Source organism: Budorcas taxicolor, chromosome 14, assembly GCF_023091745.1.
Source record: "Budorcas taxicolor isolate Tak-1 chromosome 14, Takin1.1, whole genome shotgun sequence".
Taxonomy (NCBI): Eukaryota; Metazoa; Chordata; class Mammalia; order Artiodactyla; family Bovidae; genus Budorcas; species Budorcas taxicolor.
Genome location: NC_068923.1, coordinates 78,693,098 through 78,717,406, shown reverse-complemented (window position 1 = coordinate 78,717,406; position 24,309 = coordinate 78,693,098). Strand labels below are relative to the sequence as shown.

At 38.7% G+C, this 24,309-nt stretch overlaps 1 protein-coding gene across 1 annotated transcript in view; it reads right to left on the bottom strand.

Annotated features, from left to right (window-relative positions):
• Positions 1-24,309, bottom strand: part of STK3 (serine/threonine kinase 3) — a 310,910-nt gene that overhangs the window by 118,467 nt on the left and 168,134 nt on the right. Inside the window, exons 7-8 of the mRNA XM_052651953.1 lie at positions 13,541-13,678; positions 3,354-3,479 (exon numbers count right to left, since the gene is read on the bottom strand). Of these exons, the coding sequence (XP_052507913.1) occupies positions 3,354-3,479; positions 13,541-13,678 (264 nt within the window). The remainder of the gene's footprint in view (positions 1-3,353; positions 3,480-13,540; positions 13,679-24,309) is intronic.

Sequence of the window (24,309 nt, the reverse complement as noted above, 5' to 3'; positions counted from 1 at the left end):
CCATGGCTGCACTGAGCTAAAAAACCAGGGATGGCAGGCATCCAAAAACGCAAAAATGCCACAACACTTTCTTACCAAAACTCAACATTCTTAAACTTCTTCATTAAGCACTCCCCTGGTTGTTTTACGTTTTTTATTAGATTGCAGTGTTTTGAAAAGACTGATCTGTCAGTTTCTGCTAACTTAACGGTTTCTTCATTTTATTTGTTACAAGAAACTACTGGGAAAACTCCACCATTCTCCATGATCAGTAGCTTCTTTTAACAAATAAAATGTGGTAGAACTGACAGAGCACGACTCTTGAGACTATGTCATAAAAGGCATTGAGATGTCCCCTTTGTTCTCTCTCTCAGAGCACTTGCTCCAAGAGAAGTCAGCTGCCAGACTGTGAAGACTCTCAAACAGACCTATGGAGAGTCCCACACGGCAAGTTGCTGAATCAGTCTGCCAACAGTCATACGAGTGAGCTACCTTGGAACTGCAGTCCTTGTGACTATAGCTCTGACCAACATTTACACTGCAACCTCAGAAGAGAGTCTGAGTCAAAGGCATCCAATAAAGTCACTCCTGAAAAAATGATCTACAGATATCAAAACATAATAAATGCATATAGTTTTAAACTGCTAGGTTTGGGCAGTATATGATATTTAAAGCTGAGGCCTGAAAGATGAGAAGCTAGTCACCCAATGAGTTCTAGAGGAAGAAGAGGGTTTCAAGCAGAGGGAATGGTAAATGCTAAGGCCCTGCACAAGGAAAGGTCACTGACATGCTAAAAAAAAAACCTGAAAGAAGATCAGTGTCACAGGAGCTCGGTGAACAAGAGAAAAATACTGAAGAAAAGAGATCACCAAAATGGCAGAAAGTAACTGAAGTGACTGTAACAGAGTCTTTAAACCAGTGAAAACTGCTAAGTTCTAGGGTAATCAAAGGTACCTTATCCATAAAAAAAATGGAAATCAACCTATAATTAAGTACAGGTAGATAAGAGCCAAGCAATAATAGTCACTAGTCCAATGGCAGCTAGGCAGTTAACTAGTCCAAAACTCATGACAAGCTTACATAAAGTGAAGGAAAGCCACTGGGTACCACCCCAGAGAGGCAAAAACTAGACTTTTTAGAGAACATAACCTTATTGAAAAGTATGTAACTCTGATAAGCTAATGTTGTTTATTTTTAGAAGTTCTAATAAATATTGAATTGAAAACTGAGCATAAAGTTTTAATGAAGAGGCCTAAAAGTAAAAAAGCCCTAGCTTTATTCTTGGGTTTCTCACTAGTTTTGTCAACTTTGGTAAATAACTTCACTCCTAATCTCACTTAACTACAAAATGAAATAATAATATACACATGTCCAGTCTTACCTTTTTTAAGATCAAATAAAATAATATGATAAAAATGTTTTGAAACTACAAAAAAAAAAAAAAAGACATATACAAATCTGATCATTTGTAGAGAGAAACCAAAAAAACTAACTGTATCTATTTTCACATAGGAACACAGGGTGGAAACTGTAACCCTTTGAGAGCATGAACCAAGATCTTTACATCATCCCATATTACTTATAGAAACAACACCTTTATGGGGATGCTATTTTAAAATTCTGAATGGTGAAATCATTGGCAGAAAGTTTATATCTAGAATGTAAGCTTAAAGCATCTGTTTCACCAGGCAGTTCATAGCTACTGCCAAATGAGTAACTTATGCAGCTGAATATCTAAAGAAAATGATTACAAATCAGTTCTGAGGCTTCCCTGGTGGCTCAGTGGTAAAGAATCTACCTGCCAACGCAGGAGACCCGGGTTCAATCCCTGATCTGAGAAGACCCCACAATCCATGGAGCAACTAAGCCAGTGTGCCACAACTACTGAGCCTGTGCTCCAGAGTCCAGGAATCACAACTATTGTGCCCTCTCGCCATACCTACCGAAGCTTGCGCACCCTGGAGCCCATGCTCTGCAAAATGAGAAGCCAATTCAATGAGAAGTCCGGTCACTGAAACTAGAGCCCACATAGCAATGAAGACCCAGTACAGCCAATTAAAAACAAAACAAAACAAAACAAAAAACAGCTCTGAAAAGACGCACACTTGTCCTTGTTTGGGATACCATATGGCACAAGGTTTAATAACAGCTGAAAAGGGTAAAAGAATTTCAAAAGGAATGCCAAGTAGATAACCAGTCTCTGAAATTAAAAATAAATTTGAGGGCTTCCTGGTGGTCCAATGGTTGAGAATCTGCCTGCCAATGCAGGGGACACAGGTTCAATCTGGGCTCGGGGAGGACCCCACATGCCGGAGGGCAACTGAGCCCATGTGCCACAACTACTGAAGCCTGCACTCTAAAGCCTGTGCTCTGCGAGAGAGAAGCCACCACAGTGAGAAGCCCATGCACCACCATCAGACAGTGGCCCCCTCTCGCCACAACTGGACAAGGCCATCAGGCAGAAGCAAAGAACCAGAGCCGCCAAAAAACAGATAGATAATAAATTTTTAGGGTACATTTGAATCAGCAAAATAACAGGGTTTGTGTACAAAAACCTTAAGATCAATTTAAAAACCTTCTTTGGGAAAATACAGATGATGTTATCAAAGACTTCAATCATCATAAACATAAAATATCTGTGTTTTGAGATTTAGTGACTAACTGGATACCCAGGAGGTATTCATCTCTATATCCTAACCAGAAAAACAAAATTACATAATTTGAAACAAGGAAACAAATCATTAGTGAATCACAGAAACAGTAGACACTATTAAATGTGATATAAAGATATAACCTTTTACTTTATTAAAATGCACTGATGCACTAATTTAAAGTAAATGGAATAAGCTGGTCCTTTTATGTCCCTCCTGCTTTCTCTAATAACCCATCTTCTGCTGTGGCATCAACCCATCGATGATCAGTTAAAAGCAAGTTCCAGAAAATATAACATCAGTTCAGTTCAGCCGCTCACTTGTGTCTGACTCTTTGTGACCCTATGGACCACAGCACGCCAGGCCTCCCTGTCTGTCACCAATTCCCGGAGTCTACTCAAACTCATCTCCATTGAGTCAGTCGGTGATGCCATCCAAACAAATTGACCAAATTCAAGAAAACATTTATTCAACAAACAAGAGAGCTAATATCAACCAGACAACAGATATTGTATAGTTCCCCATCAGTCACTAATGCTTAGCTACCAGAAAAGAGTAGTGAACATTTAACAGAAACAAAATATATTTTGGGATTTAATGAACAAATATACTTCACTTGTATAATAAAACAAAGTGCTATTAATATATTTAAAGAAAAAAACCGAAATTATAGAAAAAAATCCTCAGAAGAAAAAGATTAACTTTTTTAGGGTAATTACGAACCGAATTTTCTTCCTCCTCTTCCTGTTCTCGCTGCTGTTCTTCATGTCTTTTAGCTTTGATCTCCATTGCTTCTGTGATCAGGTCTCTTAAAATCGATACAGGTTTTGCATTCTTAATAAAAGGGTGCTAGAAAAGTAAAATTCAATGGTATAAATTCAAATGGCTTCTCTGAATTATATCTTAAAAACATTAAAACAATATGTAAACGTGAACCAGGATAATAGGCTTCAATGACTGGTCCTTTATCCAGAATTAAATAGAAAGGTTAAGAACAGAGAATATTTCAGCTGCTTTAGAAATAAAGATTTCACTTTTTCAGGTTTACTTGTTTTTAAAAAGACCACTGCAGAACACAAAAACAAATGTAATCTTGTTGATAAAAATATATCACCATTAGAGATACAATTTTCCAAAGGAAGTAAAGATTACGTAGTCAAAAAGCCAAATTTTTTTTTTAAAGATTGGAGTATATGTGTGCTTAGTTGCTCAGTCGCGTCTGACTCTGCAACCCCATGGACCGCAGCCCGCCAGGCTCCTCTGTTCATGGGGTTCTCCAGGCAAGAATACTGGAGTGGGTTGCCATTCTCTTCTCCAGGGGATCATTCCGACTCAGGGATTGAACCCAGGTCTCCTGCATTGCAGGCAGATTCTTTACTGTGTGAGCCACCAGAGAAGCCCAAAGATCAGTGATTATATTACATAAAAAAATAAAATGATTTTAGTATTGTTACAAATTTTAATTAATCTTAACAAGCCGACTGCTAAAATCAGTAGTCAAAAGGAAGACAAATATTTTTTTTTACTTCTTTTACATATTTTCTATTTATTATATATTTAATACTGTAATCATTTCCAAGGGAAAAGTAAAAAATAGTAATAAAAGAAAAATATTTTTCAGAAAATAAGTATTACTTAATTTCTATACTATATATAAAGTAACTTTTCACTTCTTTTTTTTGGTATCATCGTGATGTAGCTAAAACATCTGATTTTCCAACAATCCTGATAAAAAGAAATAGAACCACCAGGAGAATACCTTGGTGTTTGACGACTTTGTAATTCAAAAGGGGGAACATGAGAGAATGTAGAGGGAAAGGTTAAAAGTTTAATTTGGAATAGATAACTGTATTTTGAATCAGCAATACAGCTTCAAAGTGTAATTTAAGGCGATGGCACCCCACTCCAGTACTCTTGCCTGGAAAATCCATGGACGGAGGAGCCTGGTAGGCTGCAGTCCATGGGGTCGCTAAGAGTCGGACATGACTGAGTGACTTCACTTTCACTTTTCACTTTCATGCATTGGAGAAGGAAATGGCAACCCACTCCAATGTTCTCGCCTGGAGAATCCCAGGGACGGGGGAGCCTGGTGGGCTGCTGTCTATGGGGTCACACAGAGTCGGACACGACTGACGTGACTTAGCAGCAGCAGCAGATAAGAATCAGATGAAAGTCGTCTGAGTTATTTTAATACAGACTAATACAACACAAAAATATTTTTAAAGGTAAAACAATTTTAGTGCTAAAGAAGAAATTTACTGACATTTGTAGGAGGCTTTCAAATGGTGAAGGTATCATTTGGGAAAACTAAGAGTAAGAATTTTACCTGAACACAGAAGTTCTAGGATAGATGACAAAGAACTAATAAATTCTTTTGTAGCAGTTACAGACTAATCACCAGATAAACTAAGTTCTATCAACATACCTGTGGTGGAGACTCCTGGTCACTCACCAAAACGGCACTGGGACTGGACCTATGGCTGCCCAGCTACCTCCTGCCTCTCTCAGACTCCCTTTCAGTTGGTTGTGATTATGGACTAAGTTCTCACCAATGCAATACTGGTATTTCACTGGTACTGAATGAAATACCAGTGTCTGTGTTGTGTTCCAACCCTCTGATCTGGACCTCAGAACAGTGAGAGTGGGCACTCTTCTGTGATTTCTTCTCTTTCTGCCACGTTGGGAAACAGACAAAGACAGTGTCCTAAAGGATGATGGAGAGCAAGAAGGAAGAAATCCCAGTCCTGCATCAGAATTCCTGAGTAACACTGGTAAAGAGGCTGCAAAAATTAGTAGTAACTGAATATATGCTCTTTACCCTTAAAGAACTTATTATCCAAAATAAGGAATAAAAGATAAATGCATTAAAAAAATTACAGTGTGACATACAAGTCACATTCATGACGATCTAGCACAGTCTATATGATTAAGCAATATAAAAGTAAATGAATAGGTGAAGTAATATCAGGTGTCTCATGGAGAAGAAACAGACTGTTTCAGGGAGAAGGAAAGGTATGAACGATACGAACACACACACAAAGACAGAAGATGGATGTGAAACACCGTAGGAAGAGCTGTTGAGCCAAAACAGGAACATGGCTTACAGAAATGGTGTCCTGAGAGTTTAGATACAGGTAACAGTGGGACAAGAAGGATACATACTCAGAATGAGATACCGGAATTTTGCCTGACAGCCCCTTTAATTACATAGATGAGAGAATAGTGTAAGGAAAAGAATGAGATACCACAATCTTGCAGTAGAGTTTAGGAATGAAGTAAGATGGGGAGAAGCTGTAAAACAGGTGTAAATTATTAAGAACCTGGGTTTAAAAAAAAAAAATAGCAGCCACAATCAAGAGGAAATACTGAATCTGATGGAAAAACTCTCAAGAAGGATTTGGAGACTATGTATTAACAGAAGTAAAGGAAGACTAACACAGCAAAAGCTGAGAACCAGTAGAACTGTACCTCCTTTAAGGCAAAAAAAAAATATCAAATTGTATTTATACTTTATCTTTTCAGGAAAAATTATGAGCCAAATTCCAAGCCACAGTTTTATCTTTAAGAAATGCCAAAGTACACATCCAGTCTATTGCAAACTTACTTTCATGCAGTTCATTGTGAACTGACTACACAGTGTTACACTAACATTAATCTACAGAGCTTAACATTCCTAATCTCAAAATCTCAGTATGTCTTACTTCGTTTGTACTCATTTTTTTCCCTACATAATCACTACAGGCATGATTCTGACCAACAAAGAGGAACTGGCTAATAAAGTTAAAAGGGTACTTTAAGAACAAGGCCATAATATTTGAGCATTCTTGAGGGAAGGCATCACCGACTCGATGGACATGGGTTTGGGTGGACTCCAGGAGTCGGTGATGGACAGGGAGGCCTGGCGTGCCGCGGTTCATGGCGTCACAAACAGTCAGACACGACTGAGAGACTGAACTGAACTGATCATCACAAGAAAAGTTTTATCAGACACATTGGCAGATTTTTTTAAGAATATTTGAAAGCTTTTTACAAGTAGCTGGTAGTAAAATTTTAAAATGCAAAGCAACATAAAAAAGAACAGAACAACAGCAAAAACCAGAGAAAACAAGCTGGCAAAACTGAAACACGACACGTGACTGAAACGTTGCTGGTGCAAACCAGTGCAAATAAGTGTGCTGAGCTTCCAACACAGTGGGATCTTAGTTAAGCACTGAAAGACACTGAGTCCATAAGATAAATTCAGCTATGTGCTTTCTATATGAGGTATACTTAAATCCAAATTACGTTTCTACCAGGGGATACTAAAAAGAACTTGGGTTAAAAGTCAATGACAGGCAATGAAATATCAAACATAAAACAATGTCAAGAAGAACATGATCAAAAAAAAGCAGAAATGAAGACAAAAAATGGTAAGTGAAGGAAGAGTCATACAATATTAATAAGGGACATAAGACAAAGAAACATTATAGTTATAAATTTGATATATTAGTATAGCATTATGATATATAACAAAAACAGAGACCTAAGAAGATCTAAATAAATAAGAAGAGACATTAGTATTTCTTTTTTAGTCACTGAGAAATGGAACACTAAAAATTAAAGATTAAAGCAATCTGAATAATATAATCAGACTGAGTTAACAGAAAAATCAATAAACAGAAGTAATATCTTTTTGTTAAATGCCTAGAAAAGCATGTGGTACCAGCATAAGAATGGAAAGAACAACCAAACAATATAATGCCTGGAAATAGAATATAATGTACAAAATAAGCTGGCATATTATGAAAACAGCAATTCCAACCAGTGAGGAAAAAATACTTACTGCTTCGTTATTTTGGGGGTTGGGGGGTTTGAGAGGAAGGTTTTGGATTAAGTTAGATCTTCACCACAGAAGTTATCAAAATAAATTGCAGACGGATTAAGAAGTTAAAAGTCAAAAAATGGAAATATAAAAGAACTGGTAATACCGGAGAATATTTATATGTTCAACCCAGTGCCACGAAACAAGGGAAAAAACCATAAATGAACTAAAACTGTAACATTTATGTCAGACAAGAGGGTAGTTACTTTAAGAGTTTTTAAAAAGAGTATCAATAAGAAAAAGATAAACAGACCAAATTCTAAAAGGCAACACATTTTCCCAATTTCTGGGTGTATCTAGGGTTTCTGCCGCAGTCCAGTGGTTAGGACTTGGGGCTTCACTTCAGGGGCCCAGGCTCAATCCCTGGTCTGGGAACTGAGATCCTGCAAACTGTGTGGTGTGGCAAAAAAATCAAGTATCTAAAGTAAAACATAATCTAAGAGGACGAGAATTCTTACACCACTCGAACTGAAGACAGAGACTACCCCAAATCAGCCTATCACGTTCTTGGGCATGTATTTTAAGAAGTAAAGCTGCTTAAAGATTTATTCTTCTAAAATCTGAACTGTTAAACTTTGTCCATGTTCTGAGTTATCAATTTCTAAACTGAAGAATTTAAATTAATTATTTCTTCCAAGAAGTGAACTGCAGAAGAGACTTCTGCTTCTGGGCAGACTGGGCAGTCATCCTTTCCTCTACACCGCTCCATCAAAGCATAGTGAAAACCCTGGTCATTATATATAAACAAGTACAGGAAGACACTGGAAGGTGGCGAGAAGGTGGCAACCCAGCTTGGGACCATGGCACTAACGCAATGACACAGCTGTGAGTTCCATGGGCTTTCCTTTTACTTCGTTTATCCCAGCCTGGTTACTGAAGAAGTCAGGAACCCAGAAACACCCACGGACACAGACTAAAACAGCCCCTACAAAAGCCTGCTCTCTCCTGAGTGAAAGGATCAGGAAAGGGACAGTTAGCCAGCATGCAACCCTCTCTTTTAAACAATAACCATTCTGCTCCACCAAACACTGCAGAGAAAACACTGACCCCACCCCATGCGGCAAAGGCTGGGTGGGGAACCTAGACTTCTACCCTCTGGAGGCTGTCCAATCCTTTCACTACAGTAGTATCTGAGAAGACCAAATCTTAAGCTGGGGCACTCATCCACACCCAGCAGTATAAAAGGTGCTTCCCTCCCCCAGTGGGGAGTGTTGGTGGAGATCTCGTGACAACCTGGACTTCCAGCACTATCAGGCCATAATAAGGAAACCCCACCTCCCTCTCTGCTAGAGGGGACTGGAGGCGGCCGAGGGGAGAATCAGAACTTCCATCACTGCCCAGCTATACTGAGGCCCTGCAGTGACTGCAGAGGCCACTGAGGGAACCTGAGTCCTCAACCCCGGCTGGTGGTAATAAGGAGCCCCTCCCCAACCCCTACAGGTCAAAAGAGACCACGTAGTGGGGCCTGGACTTCTAATGCTACCTGACAGAAATGATGGTGCCCCTCCACCCCACTGAAGCACTATCAGAGAACACCACTTATTACAGAGAATTTAAGTAAGGCCCAGGTTTCAAATGAAAATCACTCATCATAATAAGAAGCAAGAAACTATCAACTTAACTGGTTCAACAGATACCAACATCGAGATGACATGGATAACAGAATTATCTAGCAGGGATTTTAAAGCAGTCATAAAAATCCTTCAATAAACATGCCTGTAAACACATGACACATTAGAAAATCTCAGCAAAGTATTAGAAGATACAAAAAGGAAACAAATGAAAAAATCAGAACTAAAATATATAACAAAAATAAAACCTGATGGATGGGCTGGCTCTATAGCAGAATGAAGACAGAGAGGACTCAGCGAATCAGAATATGAAACAGTAGAAATTACACAATATGAATGAGAGAAAATCAACTGGCATACAAATGAACAGAATCGCAGGAATCTGTGGGAGTGAAACAAAAAAATCTAACACTTGTGTTAATGGAGTCCTAGAAAGACAGTAGAGGGTAGGGCTGGAAAATGTCTGATAAAATAATAGTTGGAAACTTCCCCAAACTGGCGAGAGATATAAACCCACAGAGTCAAGAAGCTGAGCAGTACAGACTCAAAGAAATTCATACCAACACACATCATATTTAAACTTCTGAAAATAAAGACAAAGAAAAAAATCTTGAAAAGACCAAGGGGTAAGACAATTCAGATGACTGTAGATTTCTTATAAGAAACCATGGATATCGGAAGAACGTGGCACATTTTCCAACTATTGAAAGGACTGTCAACCAAGGAAGGATTCTATAGCCAGTGAAAACATCCATCAGGAATGAAGAAGAAACAAGATCTTCTCAGGTGAAGGAAAATTAAGAGAATTTGTTAACTAAGGCCTACCCTAAACGAATGGCTAAAGGAAATCTTCTAAACAGAAGGAAAGGAACAAAAGAAGGAACTTCTGGAACATCAGGAGGAAGGACACTGGAGAGAACAGAAACAGGTTAAACACTTGTCCCTTATCCTGGTTTTCTCAATCGTTTAAAGGTTAAAATAAATATGACACTCTGATACGGACCTCAATGTAATGAAGAGGAAGTATTAAAGATAATTATATTATAAATGGGAGGGACAGCAAGGTAGATAAAGTTTCTACTCCTCACTTCAACTGGTAAAATGAAAACTAAGCCACATGCCCTGAGAGTTCACAAAGTGACCCACGACACCGCCTATCCCAGCCAAGCCCATGGGCTAATTTGAATAATGACGGATCTCACTCTTCTAGAAGGCTCAGACTAGGGCAAGAATTGACTTTCAGGTTCTAGGCTACCCACCAGAAGTACAGGGAACATTTCCAGATTAGGAATTCTAGGGCCACCAGGCTGGACTTGAACTGTCCCTGGGGATTCAATATCCTCATCTTTTGAAAACTAACGAGAGTTCAACTTAATCTCAAAGGATCCTTTCAGTCTCAGTCTGCTCTTTTAAACTTATACAATTATCTAGTGTTGGAAAATAAACCACTATAAAAAATTCAGCAAAAAAATCTCTTTAAAACCTGTTTATCAAAGTCTAGAAATCAATATTGTAAAATCTACACATGTAGGTTATAGGCAAATGTCCACTTAAACTTGGTAATAAGACTGTATTCTTAAAGTTTAAACATAATTTAACTTATAACATATAAAACATATGCAAAACTCCCTTAAGAGACAGAACAGGATGGCTTTCAGACATTCAGTAAAATAAAACTCGGAGTCTAATGAGACTCAAATGATACAACAGATAGTAATTCTGTCTAAAAGCTTTTAAAATCAGAAGTTTGCTATCTTAAATAAACATATATTGAATTTAATACACATGTATTAAGCACTACATGTATATTAAAGATACCAGGATACAGATACCTGTATTAAGATACCAGGAGTGCAAAAACAACTCCCTCCCCAAAAGAGTACCACTTGACCTTAAACCAGTTACAATCCAGGACAAAGACACAGAAACAAGTTATTTCATTCTAATATGGCAAATGACATGCCCAGGCTGCTTACGGAAACCCTGAGAAACAATTAGCCTGAACAAAGATGAAGGGAAGGCTTTCTAGAGGAGTACCTAATTTGAATTTAGAAACAGTGAGACAATGAGTAAAAAGGAGCCTGCCGGTAAAGGCGGTCTTCAAACTAGCAAGTGAGGAGTGAGAAAAGGTACAGAGGATTGAAAAAACATGATCTGTATGAAACATGAAACTGTAAGTTGACTATTTCAGCATTTATAAAGGGAAAAAAAGGGAAGTCAAGCAAGGAGTCAATTAAGAGGCCAGAGGAGGACACACCAACATTATAACAGAGGGCCTCCATGCCCAACAACAGCACAACAACAAAAGTTTTTTAAAAATCAAGGAAACAAATACTGGCTCATAAGCACTTTACAAAACCAGCTGCACTGTTTGCCCTCAATATAAAAACAAAAATGCTTGAGCCAAACCCAGCTAGAAGCCAAAGAGTAACGAGCTTATTTATATAATCCATACAGGTCAACTGGGCTTCTCATGTGGCTCAGCTTGTAAAGAATCTGCCTGCAATGCTAGAGACCTGGGTTTGATCCCTGGGTTGGGAAGATCCCCTGGAGAAGGGAAAGGCTACTCATTCTAGTATTCTGGCCTGGAGAATTCCATGGACTGTATAGTCCATGGGGTTGCAAAGAGTCAGACACAACTGAGCAACTTTCACACATACAGATCAACTTCCTGGGCAGAAAGCAGAATGGAGAAAGGGTAACAAGTGAGGCTAGGGGACAAGTGGAATAAACCTAGAAGAATCCCTTGATCACTGTGTGATCTTTCGTGAGTCATTGAACTTTTCTGGGCTTCAGTACTCTCGTATACAAAATTAGGGAATTTTAGTGGAATAGTTCTTAAATGCTTTTCCACCCTAAGAATTCTAGGTTAAAAACAGAATTTCCTTAAAGAGATTAGAAAAGATTATGGAAGAAAGACCAGAAAGAAATATTAGTTAAATTACCCAAAAACCAGTCATTGGGTGTATTTGGATTTACTTCCATCATCAGATTTTATACTATTTGTCCCATTTTTTTGGTTATTTCCCCTCCCCCCTTCTTTATGTCTTCTTTATGGTTAAATAATTTAGACATTCAACACAATAACTAACAATAGATCCTTGATTTATGTGCTTAAAATTCCTTTGAAGTGCTGACAATATTTCAAAAATAATGTTTCAATTAATTAACTTTTGAAAGGTAATATGGGCACATAAAACCAAACTCAAAAGAGTCTTTGGCAAAAAGAAAGTTTCCAGCCCACTATTGCTTCTCAGCCATGTAGTTACCTTCTCTGGAGGCCATTTTCTTGCTTATTTTTCTAGAGCTACTCCACCATAAGCATTGACATATGTATACATACATATGAGTATGTGGCTGTGTGTATTTTGCCAGTAACTCCCCTCAGCAGACCTCATATTGCTTCCAATTTGTTGACAGATATTTATGTTGTTTCCAATCTTTTGCCATTATAATGGTTTATCAAGATTTTTTACACCTATGTTATTTCACAGGTGGTTAAATTTCTCTGTAAATTGCTAGAAGAGTAACTACTGGGTCAAAGACTATATGGTGTTTTATTCTAGACAGATTTTGCTAAACTGCCTTTCATGGAAACAGTACTAAGCTAAATTTTTGTAACAATAAACCTTATATTAAACGGCTAGTTTCTAACATTCTCAATAATTCCTTTTTTAAAAAACATTACCTTGGAAAAATCACTTTTTATAACTATGTTTTTAATCTTTTTGTCACTTAAAAAGAACTATTCTCCAAATACCAAGTTTTGTTAACATGCACACTTATCATAGCACACAGGTCTAAGTCAATTCTGCTGGGAAAGTAAAGACTCATGAATAATTACTAAAGGTATTAAATTATTTCTACTTGCATTTAATGTCAAAACATTAAAAAAAAAAAAAAAAAAGCCTCCTGACACTCTGGATACAAAGTCTACTTGTACAGGGACACTGAAACTCTTCCTTTAGGTCATCTTGTAACCAGTATCTACAACATGCGATCTTCTCAAGGAGTTCAGGGATTTCATATTCACATATCTTACAGGGCAAAAAGTCAAAGAAGAAATGCTGGGTCAAGGAATAATACATCTGGAAGTTAAAACATAAGAAACAATAACAATGGAAAAGAAACTCATTTCTGAAATGAGAACCCTACAGAAGTTTAGTTTTAACACAATTTTACGAGGAAAGAACTGGCAACAAAAATTAGTGTGGGAGGGGGAAAGGCACAAAATTGAACTTGGAAAACAAAATTTTTAAATGAAAGAAACAGAATATACAGGAGAAGAAAGGTATGTCTGTCTGTCTGTCTGTCTGTCTGTACATCAATCCATATTTCCTGGAAAGTTTACATCTTTACAAATCAGTTAATGAATAAATAAATCAGTTAATGAAACTCATAATGATCTTGGTCAATGTCAGAAAAAGCTAAAAGGCATATAAAGAAAGTATCCTCCTGTTAGAGACACAAGCACTGACCTGCAAAAGTTGCGTTGCAGTAGCTCTCTGCTCAGGACTCTTCACTAGGCACTTTTTAACAAAATCGGTGAAATCATCAGACCAAAGTTCTGGCTTCCTGAATGTTGGTGGTGGGTTTGTGGGAATCATAAATATAGCCTGATACAAACCAAAAATCCAAAAGACACAGTAAGAATCACAATAACACAGCAAATAAACAAATCTCTATCTATCTTTAATCAGACTCAAAAATCTGAAAAACAAATTTAAGCTCTTCTAGGATTTCCAGTCAAATTGCAATTCAGGAAGCAAAGCCATCTGCTACTAATGTAATCATTTCCCATTAAATTTCCTCTATTTGAATTGTAGCTCATTGAGCACATCATTCTTTATTTTATCTATTATTTTTAATCAGTCTCCAAAGAAGACTGTATTTCTAACCCTTTTACCAAACTGAGGACATTCTCTGGTTAAACAGATATATACTTCAATTTTGCTATTGCATGCCAGACTTGTTTCCCATTTCAGTATTTTTTTTCAGCACTGCTATTTAGAATGGCTAGCAGCAGCTTAATTTGCTTCTGCAATTCAGAATATTTAAGTACAAATATAATTACTGCTGTGGTTTGAAATAATACTTGATGGAAGCAAGTCTTTAATTTCTCTTTCTAAATATTTGAGTCAAGAATCCAAATTAAAAGTTTTAAAAGTAATATATCACTTTATCACTAATGATTTAATTTAATATTAATAACTTATGGTAGCTCAGACTGTAAAGAATCTCCCTGCAGTGTAGGAGACCCAGGTTCAATCCCTGAGTTGGGATGATCCACTAGAGAAGGGAATGACTACCCACTCCAGTATTCTTGCCTGGAGAAGTCCATGGACAGAGGAGCCTGGTGAGTTATAGTCCATGGGGTTGCAAAGAGCCGAACATGTAAGCAACTAATACTTTCATTTCTTCACTTTCACTCATGATAATACATTCAGAGAGCTCAAAAATTCAAAAACTTAAAAAAAAAGTCTCCTTGTCATCTTGTCTTCATAGCTACGAAGTCATCCTTTTTTTGACCAAGAGAATTAATCCCTAAAGTTCTTAGAAAATCACTGTATGCAATGAATTAACTTCTCTCCTGGGCTGTAGAATAGTTCCTGATAAAATACCATCACTAAAACAACATTTTCTTTGAAAGGATATGAAAACCATAATAAAGTTAAAACAAATGTATCCTGCACACAACAAATATTATATATCATCACTTTCATTTCCACATAATGTTATTTTAAAAAGACAAGAGACAAACACGGCAATGACAAAAATTTTACAAAGTAAAATGAACTCAACCATATTATAACTACCTGTAGTTTAAGAGGTAAGTTTATATATAATGACACAACAGGTGACATGAGGAAAAAATGGCTTTTCGGCAATCAGTGTAGACATTCACAGTATTCAGGGGTGAAGCATCCACAACACCTCCTTTCTAGACTTTGGTATTCTCTGACTATCTGGAAGAGAGGTATCCATCTCTGCCCTAGGTCATTTCTTCCCTGGTATTTGCTGGTCCTCTCTCTTCATTCACAGATCAGTCTTGTGATGAAGAGGCTTGTGTAACTCAGTGAAGCTATGGGCCATGTGGTGCAGGGCCACCCAAGATGGACGAGTCATTGTGCAGAGTTCTGACAAAACGTGGTCCACTGGCGGAGGGAATGGTAAACCACTCCAGTGTTCTTGCCTCGAGAATCCCATGAACAGTATGAAAAGGCAAAAAGATATGACACCGGAAGAAAAGCCCCCCAAGGTCAGAAGGTGTCCAATATGTTCCTGGGGAAGAGCAGAGAAACAGATCCAGAAAGAATGAAGAGGTTGATCCAGAAAGAATGAAGAGGTTGGGCCAAAGCAGAAATGATGCTCAGCTGTGGATGTGTCTGCTGGTGAAAATAAAGTCTGATGTTATAGAACAATATTGCATAGGAACCTGGAATGTTAGGTCACCGAACCAAGGTAAACTGGCTATGTCAAACAGAAGATAACAAGAATAAACATCAACATCTTAGGAATCAGTGAATCAAAATGGACCAGAACGGGCGAATTTAATGCAGATGACCATTATATCTACTACTGTGGGCAAGAATCCTTACAAGACATGAAGTAGCCCTTATGAGGGCTACAAAAGAGTCCGAAATGCAGTACTTGGATGCAATCTCAAAAACGACAGAATGATCTCTGTTCGTCTCTAAGGCAAACCACTCAACATCACAGTAATCCAAGTCTATGCCCCAACCACTAATGCTGAAGAAGTTGAACTTGAACGACTCTATAAAGAACTACACGACTTTCTAGAACTCACACCAAAAAAAGATGTCCTTTTCATCCTAGGGTATGGTAGTACAAATGTAGGAAGTGAAGAGATACCTAGGGTAACAGACAAGTTTGGCCTTGAAGTACAAAATGCAGCAGGGCAAAGGCTAACACAATTTTGCCAAGAGAACACACTGGTCATAGCAAACACCCTCTCTTCCAACAACACAAGAGACAAATCTACACATGGACATCAGCAGACTGTCAATACCCAAATCAGACTAACTGTATTTTTTGCAGCCGAAGATGGAGAAGCTCTATGAAGTCAGCAAAAACAAGTCCAGGAGCTGATTGTGGCTCAGATCATGAACTCCTTACTGCAAAATTCATGCTTAATTTAAAGAAAGTAGGGAACACCACTAGACCATTCAGGTATGACATAAATCAAATCCTAAAAGATGACACTGTTAAAGTGCTGCACTCAATATGTCGGCAAATTTGGAAAACTCAGCAATGGCCACAGGACTGAAAAGGTCAGTTTTCATTCCAATTTCAAAGGATGTTCAAACTGCTGTACAGTTGTACTCATTTCACACACTTTAAGGTAATGCTCAAAATTCTTCAAGCTTGGCTTCAGTAGTGACTGAAGAATTTCCAGACATACAAGCTGGGTTTAGAAAATGCAGAGGAACTAGAGATCAAATTGTAACATCCACTAGATCAGAGGGAAATCAAGAGAATTCCAGAAAAACATCTACTTGGGCATCACTGACTATGCAAAAGCAAAAGCAAAAGCTTTTGAGTGTGTGGATCACAACAAACTATGGAAAATTCTTAAAGAGATGAGAATACCAGACCACCTTCCCTGTCTGCTGAGAAACCTATACACAGGTCAAGAAGCAACAGTTAGAATCAGACATGGAACAATGGACTCATTCAAAATTGGAAAAAAAAAAGAGTAAAACAAGGCTGTGTATTGTCACCCTGTTTATTTAACCTATACGCAGAGTACATCATGTGAAATGCTGGGCTGGATGACTCAAAAGCTGGAATCAAGACTGCCAGGAGAAGTATCGGCAACCTCAGGTACACACGTTACCACTATAATGGCAGAAAAGTGAAGAGGAATTAAAGAACCTCTTGATAAGGGTGAAAGAGGAGAGCGAACAAGCTGGCTTAAAAACTCAACATAAACTAAGACTGTGGCATATCCAGTTCCATCAGTTCAAGGCAAACAGAAGGGGTAAAAGTGGAAACAGTGACAGACTTTATTTTCTTGGGCTCCAAAATCACACCAGATGGTGACTGCAGCCATGAAATTAAAAGACACTTGCTCCTTGGAAGGAAAGCTATGACAAACCCAGACAGCATATTAAAAAGCAGAGACATCACTTTGCCAACAAAGGTCCACATAGCTAAACCTATGGTCTTTCCAGTAGTCACGTATAGATGTGAGAGCTGGACCATAAAGAAGGTTCAGAGCTGAAGAATTGATGCTTTCAAATTGTGGTGCTGGAGAAGACTCTTGAAAGTCCCTTGGACAGCAAGGAGATCCAACCAGTCAATCCTAAAGGAAATCAGTCCTGAATATTCATTGGAAGGACTGATGCTGAAGCTGCAGTTCCAATACTTTGGCCACCTGATGTGAAGACTTGTTGGAAAAGACCCTGATACTGGGAAGACTGAAAGCAGGAGGACAAGGGAATGACAGAGGATGAGATGGTTGGATGGCATCACCAACTTGATGGACATGAGTGTGAGCGAGCTCTGGGAGTCAGTGATGAACAGGGAGGCCTGGCGTGCTGCAGTCCATGGGGTTGCAAAGAGTCAGACACAACTGAGTGATTCAACTGAACTGAACACACAAAAGCATGGCATTAGACTTCATATGGAATTAAAAGATGCAGCAGGAAATACAGTCACTGTCCCTAAGAAACTTCTAACCCTGTCCAGCAATCAAAGAACAGGAAAAGATTTAAAGAACTGTACAGTGATAAAGAAAATCATTTAAAGCATTAAGGAGAGAGGTCATTCTCCTTAGAAGAAGTAGGATAAGGAAAAGTAAAATAACGCTATTGGGAGGAGCAGAGAACAAGCTGATGACCCTATAAGAGACTAAGAAATGATAAGATTACAAGAGGAGTGAATGATACGGAGTTTGGTCAGCAAGAACGTGCACAACTGAAGGAAGCTGGTTCCCCTACCCCTCCAGTGTGTGTCTTTTATACTTTTGCTTTTAATCAAGGTTTATGTGTGACCTAAGAAAAGGATTAAGAAAAAACAAAGAAACCTATAGATATTCTAAATGTGGCTAGCACAGAGGTCTCAGGATGAGTCATAAACAGTTTTAAACTGGGATGGTATCTACAGGAACAAAATGGAAGAAATAACGTATACACACTACAGGGGCTTCCCTGTGGCTCAGCTGGTAAAGACTCCACCCGCAATGCGGGAGGCCTGGGTTCGACTTCTGGGTTGGTAGGATCCCCTAGTGAAGGGAAAGGCTACCCACTCCAGTATAATGCCTAAAGGGAAAGGCTACCCACTCTAGCATAATTCTTAAATTTAATGCCTGAAACTATGAAATCTCTAGAAGGAAAAGCTTCATGACATTAGTCTTGGCAATAATATCTTGGATATGATATCAAAAGCTCAGGCAAAAATAGCTTACAGACTCTAGGAGTAAAAATAGTGCTTCACCCTGCACTTTTCCTCAGTTTAAGTTTTAGGAGTGACCTAGTGGCTCAGACAGTAAAGCGTCTGCCTGCAATGTGGGAGACCCAGGTTCAATTCCTGGGTCGGGAAGATCCCCTGGAGAAGGAAATGGCAATCCACTCCAGCACTCCTGCCTGGAAAATCCCATGGACAGAGGAGCCTGATAGGCTACAGTCCATCGGGTTGCAAAGAGTCAGACACGACTGAGCAACTTCACTTTCACTTCACTTTGATTCTGAACATTTGTTGATGTTTATCTAGGATAATGGGGAAAGCAACATGGAGGAATTTTGAGGAAAAAAACAGTGTGGTTTTACAAGGACGTACTATGTAGCACATGGGAATCCCCACTGGCTCAGCAATAAAGAATCCTCCTGCAGTGTAGGAGATGCAGGTTTGATCCCTGGGTCAGAAAGATCCCTGGAGTAGGAAATAGCAACCCACTGCCGTATTCTTGCCTGGAAAATCCCATAGACAGTGGATACAGTCCATGGGGTCATAAAGAGTCAGACATGACTAGGCATGTGCACACACACATGAATAACTGAATCACTATGCTATACAGCTGAAACTAACACAACATTAGTAACCAACTATACGCGAATATAAAATAAAAAGTTTTAGCCACACCGCTGGTAGAGTGGTATCATGCAAGATTCCCACTCTTGTGACCCAGGGTCGATTCCCGGGCAGCGCAAATAATGCTTTGTATTTTGGGGCTTCCCTAGTAGCTCAGGCTTCCCTTGTGGCTCAGCTGGTAAAGAATCCGCCTGCAATGTGGGAGACCTGGGTTTGATCCCTGGGTTGGGAAGATCCCCTGGAGAAGGGAAAGGCTACCCACTCCAGTATTCTGGCCTAGAGAATTCCCTGGACTGTAGTAGTCCATGGGGTTGCAAAGAGTCAGACACGACTGAGCAACTTTCACTTCATTTGACTCCACTAGTAGCTCAGACAGCAAAGCATCTGCCTGCAATGCAGGAGACTTGGGTTCAATCCCTGGGTCAGGAAGATCCCCTGGAGAAGGAAAAGGCAACCCACTCCAGTATTCTTGCCTGGAGAATCCGATGCATAGAAGAGCCTGGTGGGCTACAATCCATGGGGTCACAAAGAGCTGGACACGACTGAGTGACAAACACACACGCTACAGAAGAAGAAGCAAGAGTATCTCCTAACAATGTTGTTTGGGGGGCTAGAGAAAAGGAAAACAAAACATTACTCCAGAATTCAAGCAATAAAAAACAGACACCTTAATTACAGGGCATTCAGGTATTCTAACAATTTCCTATATCATTCTTCTGAGAGCCCTCGGAATATGCAGCCGTTTACTAAAATGTGTTATCACTGGTTATCACTGGTTCCTAACTCGGAAAGTTATGCAAAAGACTTTCTGTGGACAAGGCAATGAAGACTCAATACCCCGGTATGTTTATTTTAGGGTAAGAGTTAATCTGTTTATTACTACACTCATCTTCTTTGAAAAAGAGAAAATCCTTTAATAGAAGAGAACATTCTTATTCATCTTGCATCACATTACACATATGACATCTAAGACAGTCTTTCAAAAGCAGTGTAGCCAGTTTTATGACACAATGAGCATCTACCAAGTGACAACTATGCAACAAGTACTTTCTGTGCGTTCCTCTGTTTTATTAGAAGAAATAGCAGACTGATAAGCCACAGGCCAGAGAGCATCAGCGGATACACTTTGTTCAGGCAACACTGAGTTCACAGTCCCATAAGGTAAAAATGTGCTGGAATTAGACTGCTTCTACATGAGATGTATGTTTTCCCTTTCACATGGACCCCATCTAGCCTGGCTCAGTTTCATATTTTATCAGATGGCCCCCATTATGTATCTAACTTTGTAAGCCCTGATATTACAGATTTTATAATAAGACACGTATCTTGAACTCACGGAGCTTGCAATCAAATTGCAGGGGGGAGGGGGCACACGTGAAAAAACAGCAAACAACGGAGGGCTAGAAAATAAAATTCTTCTGTAAATAACCTAATTAACCTCAGCTCCACAGTTGAAACAACAAAAAAGAATTCACCTGGCAATGCAGGAACCGCACAAGATGCGGTTCAATCCCTGGAAGATCCCCTGAAAGAGGGCACCCCCGTATTCTTGCCTGAAGAATCCCATGGACAGAGGAGCCTGGCAGGCTACAGTTTATACAGTTGCGAAGAGTTGGACACAACTGAAGCGACTTAGCAGGCATGCATGCACACATTCCAGCTTTAAAGAGGGGCAAAATGGGGTTAATATCAGCTGTAGCAAAAGGCACACAAATACACCTGCTACTTCAAATTAGAGAATAAAAATAAATTTGAACTCTCATCTCTGCGAAACAGTTCAAAGCACGTATGTACATAAACCCCTCTAAAGAGACTGACCTCAAACTGCAGGTATATGATACTAGATTGTCCAGATAAATGCTGTTCATCTGCCCTTCTGTTACAAATTGATGGATAACAACTCAGCGATTTATGTCCTTGAGCTAATGCTCTCCTTTGAACTTTGAGCCAGTGAGTGAGCTGCAGTCTTATCTTCAGATAATCTTAACATATAAGGCTCACCTTAGCAGTAGCTATTAGAAATCCAAGGATAAAAAGCTTAACTCTAAAGCTTATTTACCCAGTACTATCATAAAGTGATCCTAAAATGTTCACATTCTATTCTCAAACAAGCACTGAACTGCATACAGTTCAAACAAATAAGTCTTAATATATGATCTACCAAAATGGAGAGGCTCTAAAAGTCTCCAGGGAAAACACTATACATTTTATTTCTCTTTTCTTTTTAAAGTTTGATAATAATAATCTGACAGATTTTTCTCACAGACTTGACTTTGTTCAGCTAATTTAACCTAATCACGAATCAGAAAGGATCCTCTTAAGAATTGCCAGGTTTTGTATGAGTTGATTAGGTAATAGGCCTCTGCTGTAGAAAGTTTTGGCATTCAGTGGCTAGCCTTATCCTAACAATTCACTCCCTTCCTTGACACCAACCAAATCACATGGACACACATTACAGCTATAAAATTTATCTTATCTCTAACACCATTTTGATTGAAGAATGTTAGTACAATAAACGATATGATTATCTTTGTGTTTGTTTCTACACAACATGTTGCTTAACTACATAGTGAACCTCTGATTGAGTTTTTTAAAGAACTTCCCTGATCACAAGTAGTCTAAGAAGCCAAGAAACATTAGCGCCTCAAAACAACAAATTATCTTCATGCCTGGAATTTCACACCTTAAACTCCAGGAGCAACCAGAGGATGTGAAAAAAGCTGGAGCTGAGAAACTCCAATGCCTGAACTGTAATCTCAGTAAAGTGAGTCAACACGTGTGTCTGAAGCTAAGGTAGCTAGGACTTGTGAATGTATACAAGCCACAGACGTGCTGGAATCACAAAGGAACCTGTGCCACTATTCAAGAACCTCAGGCACATGAGCAAAAGGTTATCTTCAAAACAAGCAAATGAGATAAAGGATGAGAAAGCACTTCATTAAACTGTGAAGAACTAAAAACACATATAGCTGTCTTCTGACAGTGAACATAACACGGAGGGAGCAAGCTAAGTACGTAATTCCTAAAAAGAATACATAGTAATAATACTTTTAAAAGATTATTACATATAATGTAGTAAACAGTACAGTGGAATGAAGCCAGTGCTGGATTTAAGTCAGAAACATAGGCTTGAGTCCTAAATCACCCTCTGGCTGTGTGGCCTCAGTATTTTCATATAAGTGAGGTGGCTGGATAGTTTTCAAATTTCTTTTTGGGTCTGAAAGACTCCGGCATTCTATCTAGCAATCTAGGTTAAGAGTTAAATCCTACTAGGCAAATACTCAATTGCTGGTTAAAAAGAACACGCAGGTGGAAGAGGAGAGTGAAGGATAACAAAAGGCCTGCCAGATATTAATATAAAAATACAACTCCAAGTTTTTCTCACCACTCCCTTAAGAGCAACTTTAAATAGACAGAGGTCTGAAGAGCATATGAAGATCTAGAGTGATCCTTGCTCTCAGGGTGCAGTTTCTACAGTAAGCCCAAGGTTAGAGGATTGCAAGCATGACCTCATCCTCAACTCCAGTTGCAGGAATTTCAGTAATCATTAATCTGGCTCATGAAGGCCAATCTGTCTGCCTAGGACTCAGATCCAGGGGAGGGATGTAGCTGATGCCCTGGCAGTCCAGGGGGAATAAGAGAACCAGCTCTAGAGGTCTGAGCCAGCTCTAGATGGCACTGGGTTGCCATCACACCTTCGTTGTAAGCAGCCATCTGACTGACCTCTTCTCCTTCTCTAAGCCTGTTTCCATACTTTAAAATTGGGAACAATAGTAATAATGACAGAACAATAATAGAGCTACCTCATGCGGCTGTTCTAAAGTTTAAATGGGTTAATATATGTAAAATACTTAGAATAGCACCTGCCACATTATAAATACACAATAATGTTAGCTCCTATTAATCCAATTTTACTGCTGAGGCTCAGTTAATTAGCTTATTCAAGATCACACAGCTAGTAAAGTGGCTGTCAAAACTAGAAATCAGATCTATCTGGCTCCTTATCCACTTCACACTATTTCCATGTTTCTACTAAATTTCTGCCACAGATAATTCTATTACAAGGTAAATGCTCTGTAACACATATTTGGTCTCCCAAAAAGAAAATGCAAAGCTATCTGTATAAAAATAATTATAGTTCACTTTCTGTAACTGTGATAAAATGTAAATAAAAAACACCAAACAAGACATGGCCAAGTAAATACCATATATCAACAAAATGGAGCAACATATTGCCATTAAAATGACAAGTGTATAAATTACAAAGCCACAAAGAAATGTTCTATTGAAAGAAAAGTGAATTTATAATAACCAAGACATGGACACAACCGAAATGTACACTGACAGATGAATGGATGAAGAAGATGTGATATATATACATATCATGTGTGTATACACACACGCAAACACACACACACAATGGAACACTAAGCAAACATAAAAAATGAAATAATACCATTTGCAGCACACGGATAGACCTAGAGACGATTATACTAAGTGGAGTAAGTCAGAAAGAGAAAGGCACTCACTAATATGTGGAATCTAAAATATGATACAAACGAACTTATCTATGAAACAGAAAGAGACTCACAGGCACAGAGAACAGAGCTGTGGTTACCGGGGGTAGGGGAGAGGGATGGACTGGAAGTCTGGTGTTAGCAGATGCAAGCGAGCATATATAGACTAGATAAACAACAAGGTCTTCCTGTATATCACAGAGAATATATTCAATATCCTGTAATAAATCATGATGATGAAGAAAAAAGAAAATGGAAAGATATAATAAAAAGGAAAGGTAAAAATGAGAAAACAAACAACAGTACAGAATGATGTGGTACAAAATTTCAAAAATTCAAAAGATCAATTCACTGTCTACAAGACTGCATGTTGCTATGAGAGCTCATTCAGTTGTGTCTGACTATTTGGGACCCCAAGGACTGGGGCCTGACAGGCTCCTCTGTCCATGGAATTTTCCAGGGAAGAATACGAGAGTGAGTTGCCATTTTCTACTCCAGGGTATCTTCCTGACTCAGGGATTGAACCTGTATCTCTTGTGTCTCCTACATTAGCAGGCGGATTCTTTACCACTGCACCACCTGGGAAGTCCTGCATTGTACAAGACTGTATAAGATTCCTTTAAAATTTTTTATTATAAAAGCCACTATATATTTATAATTGAACAAAGGCATCATTT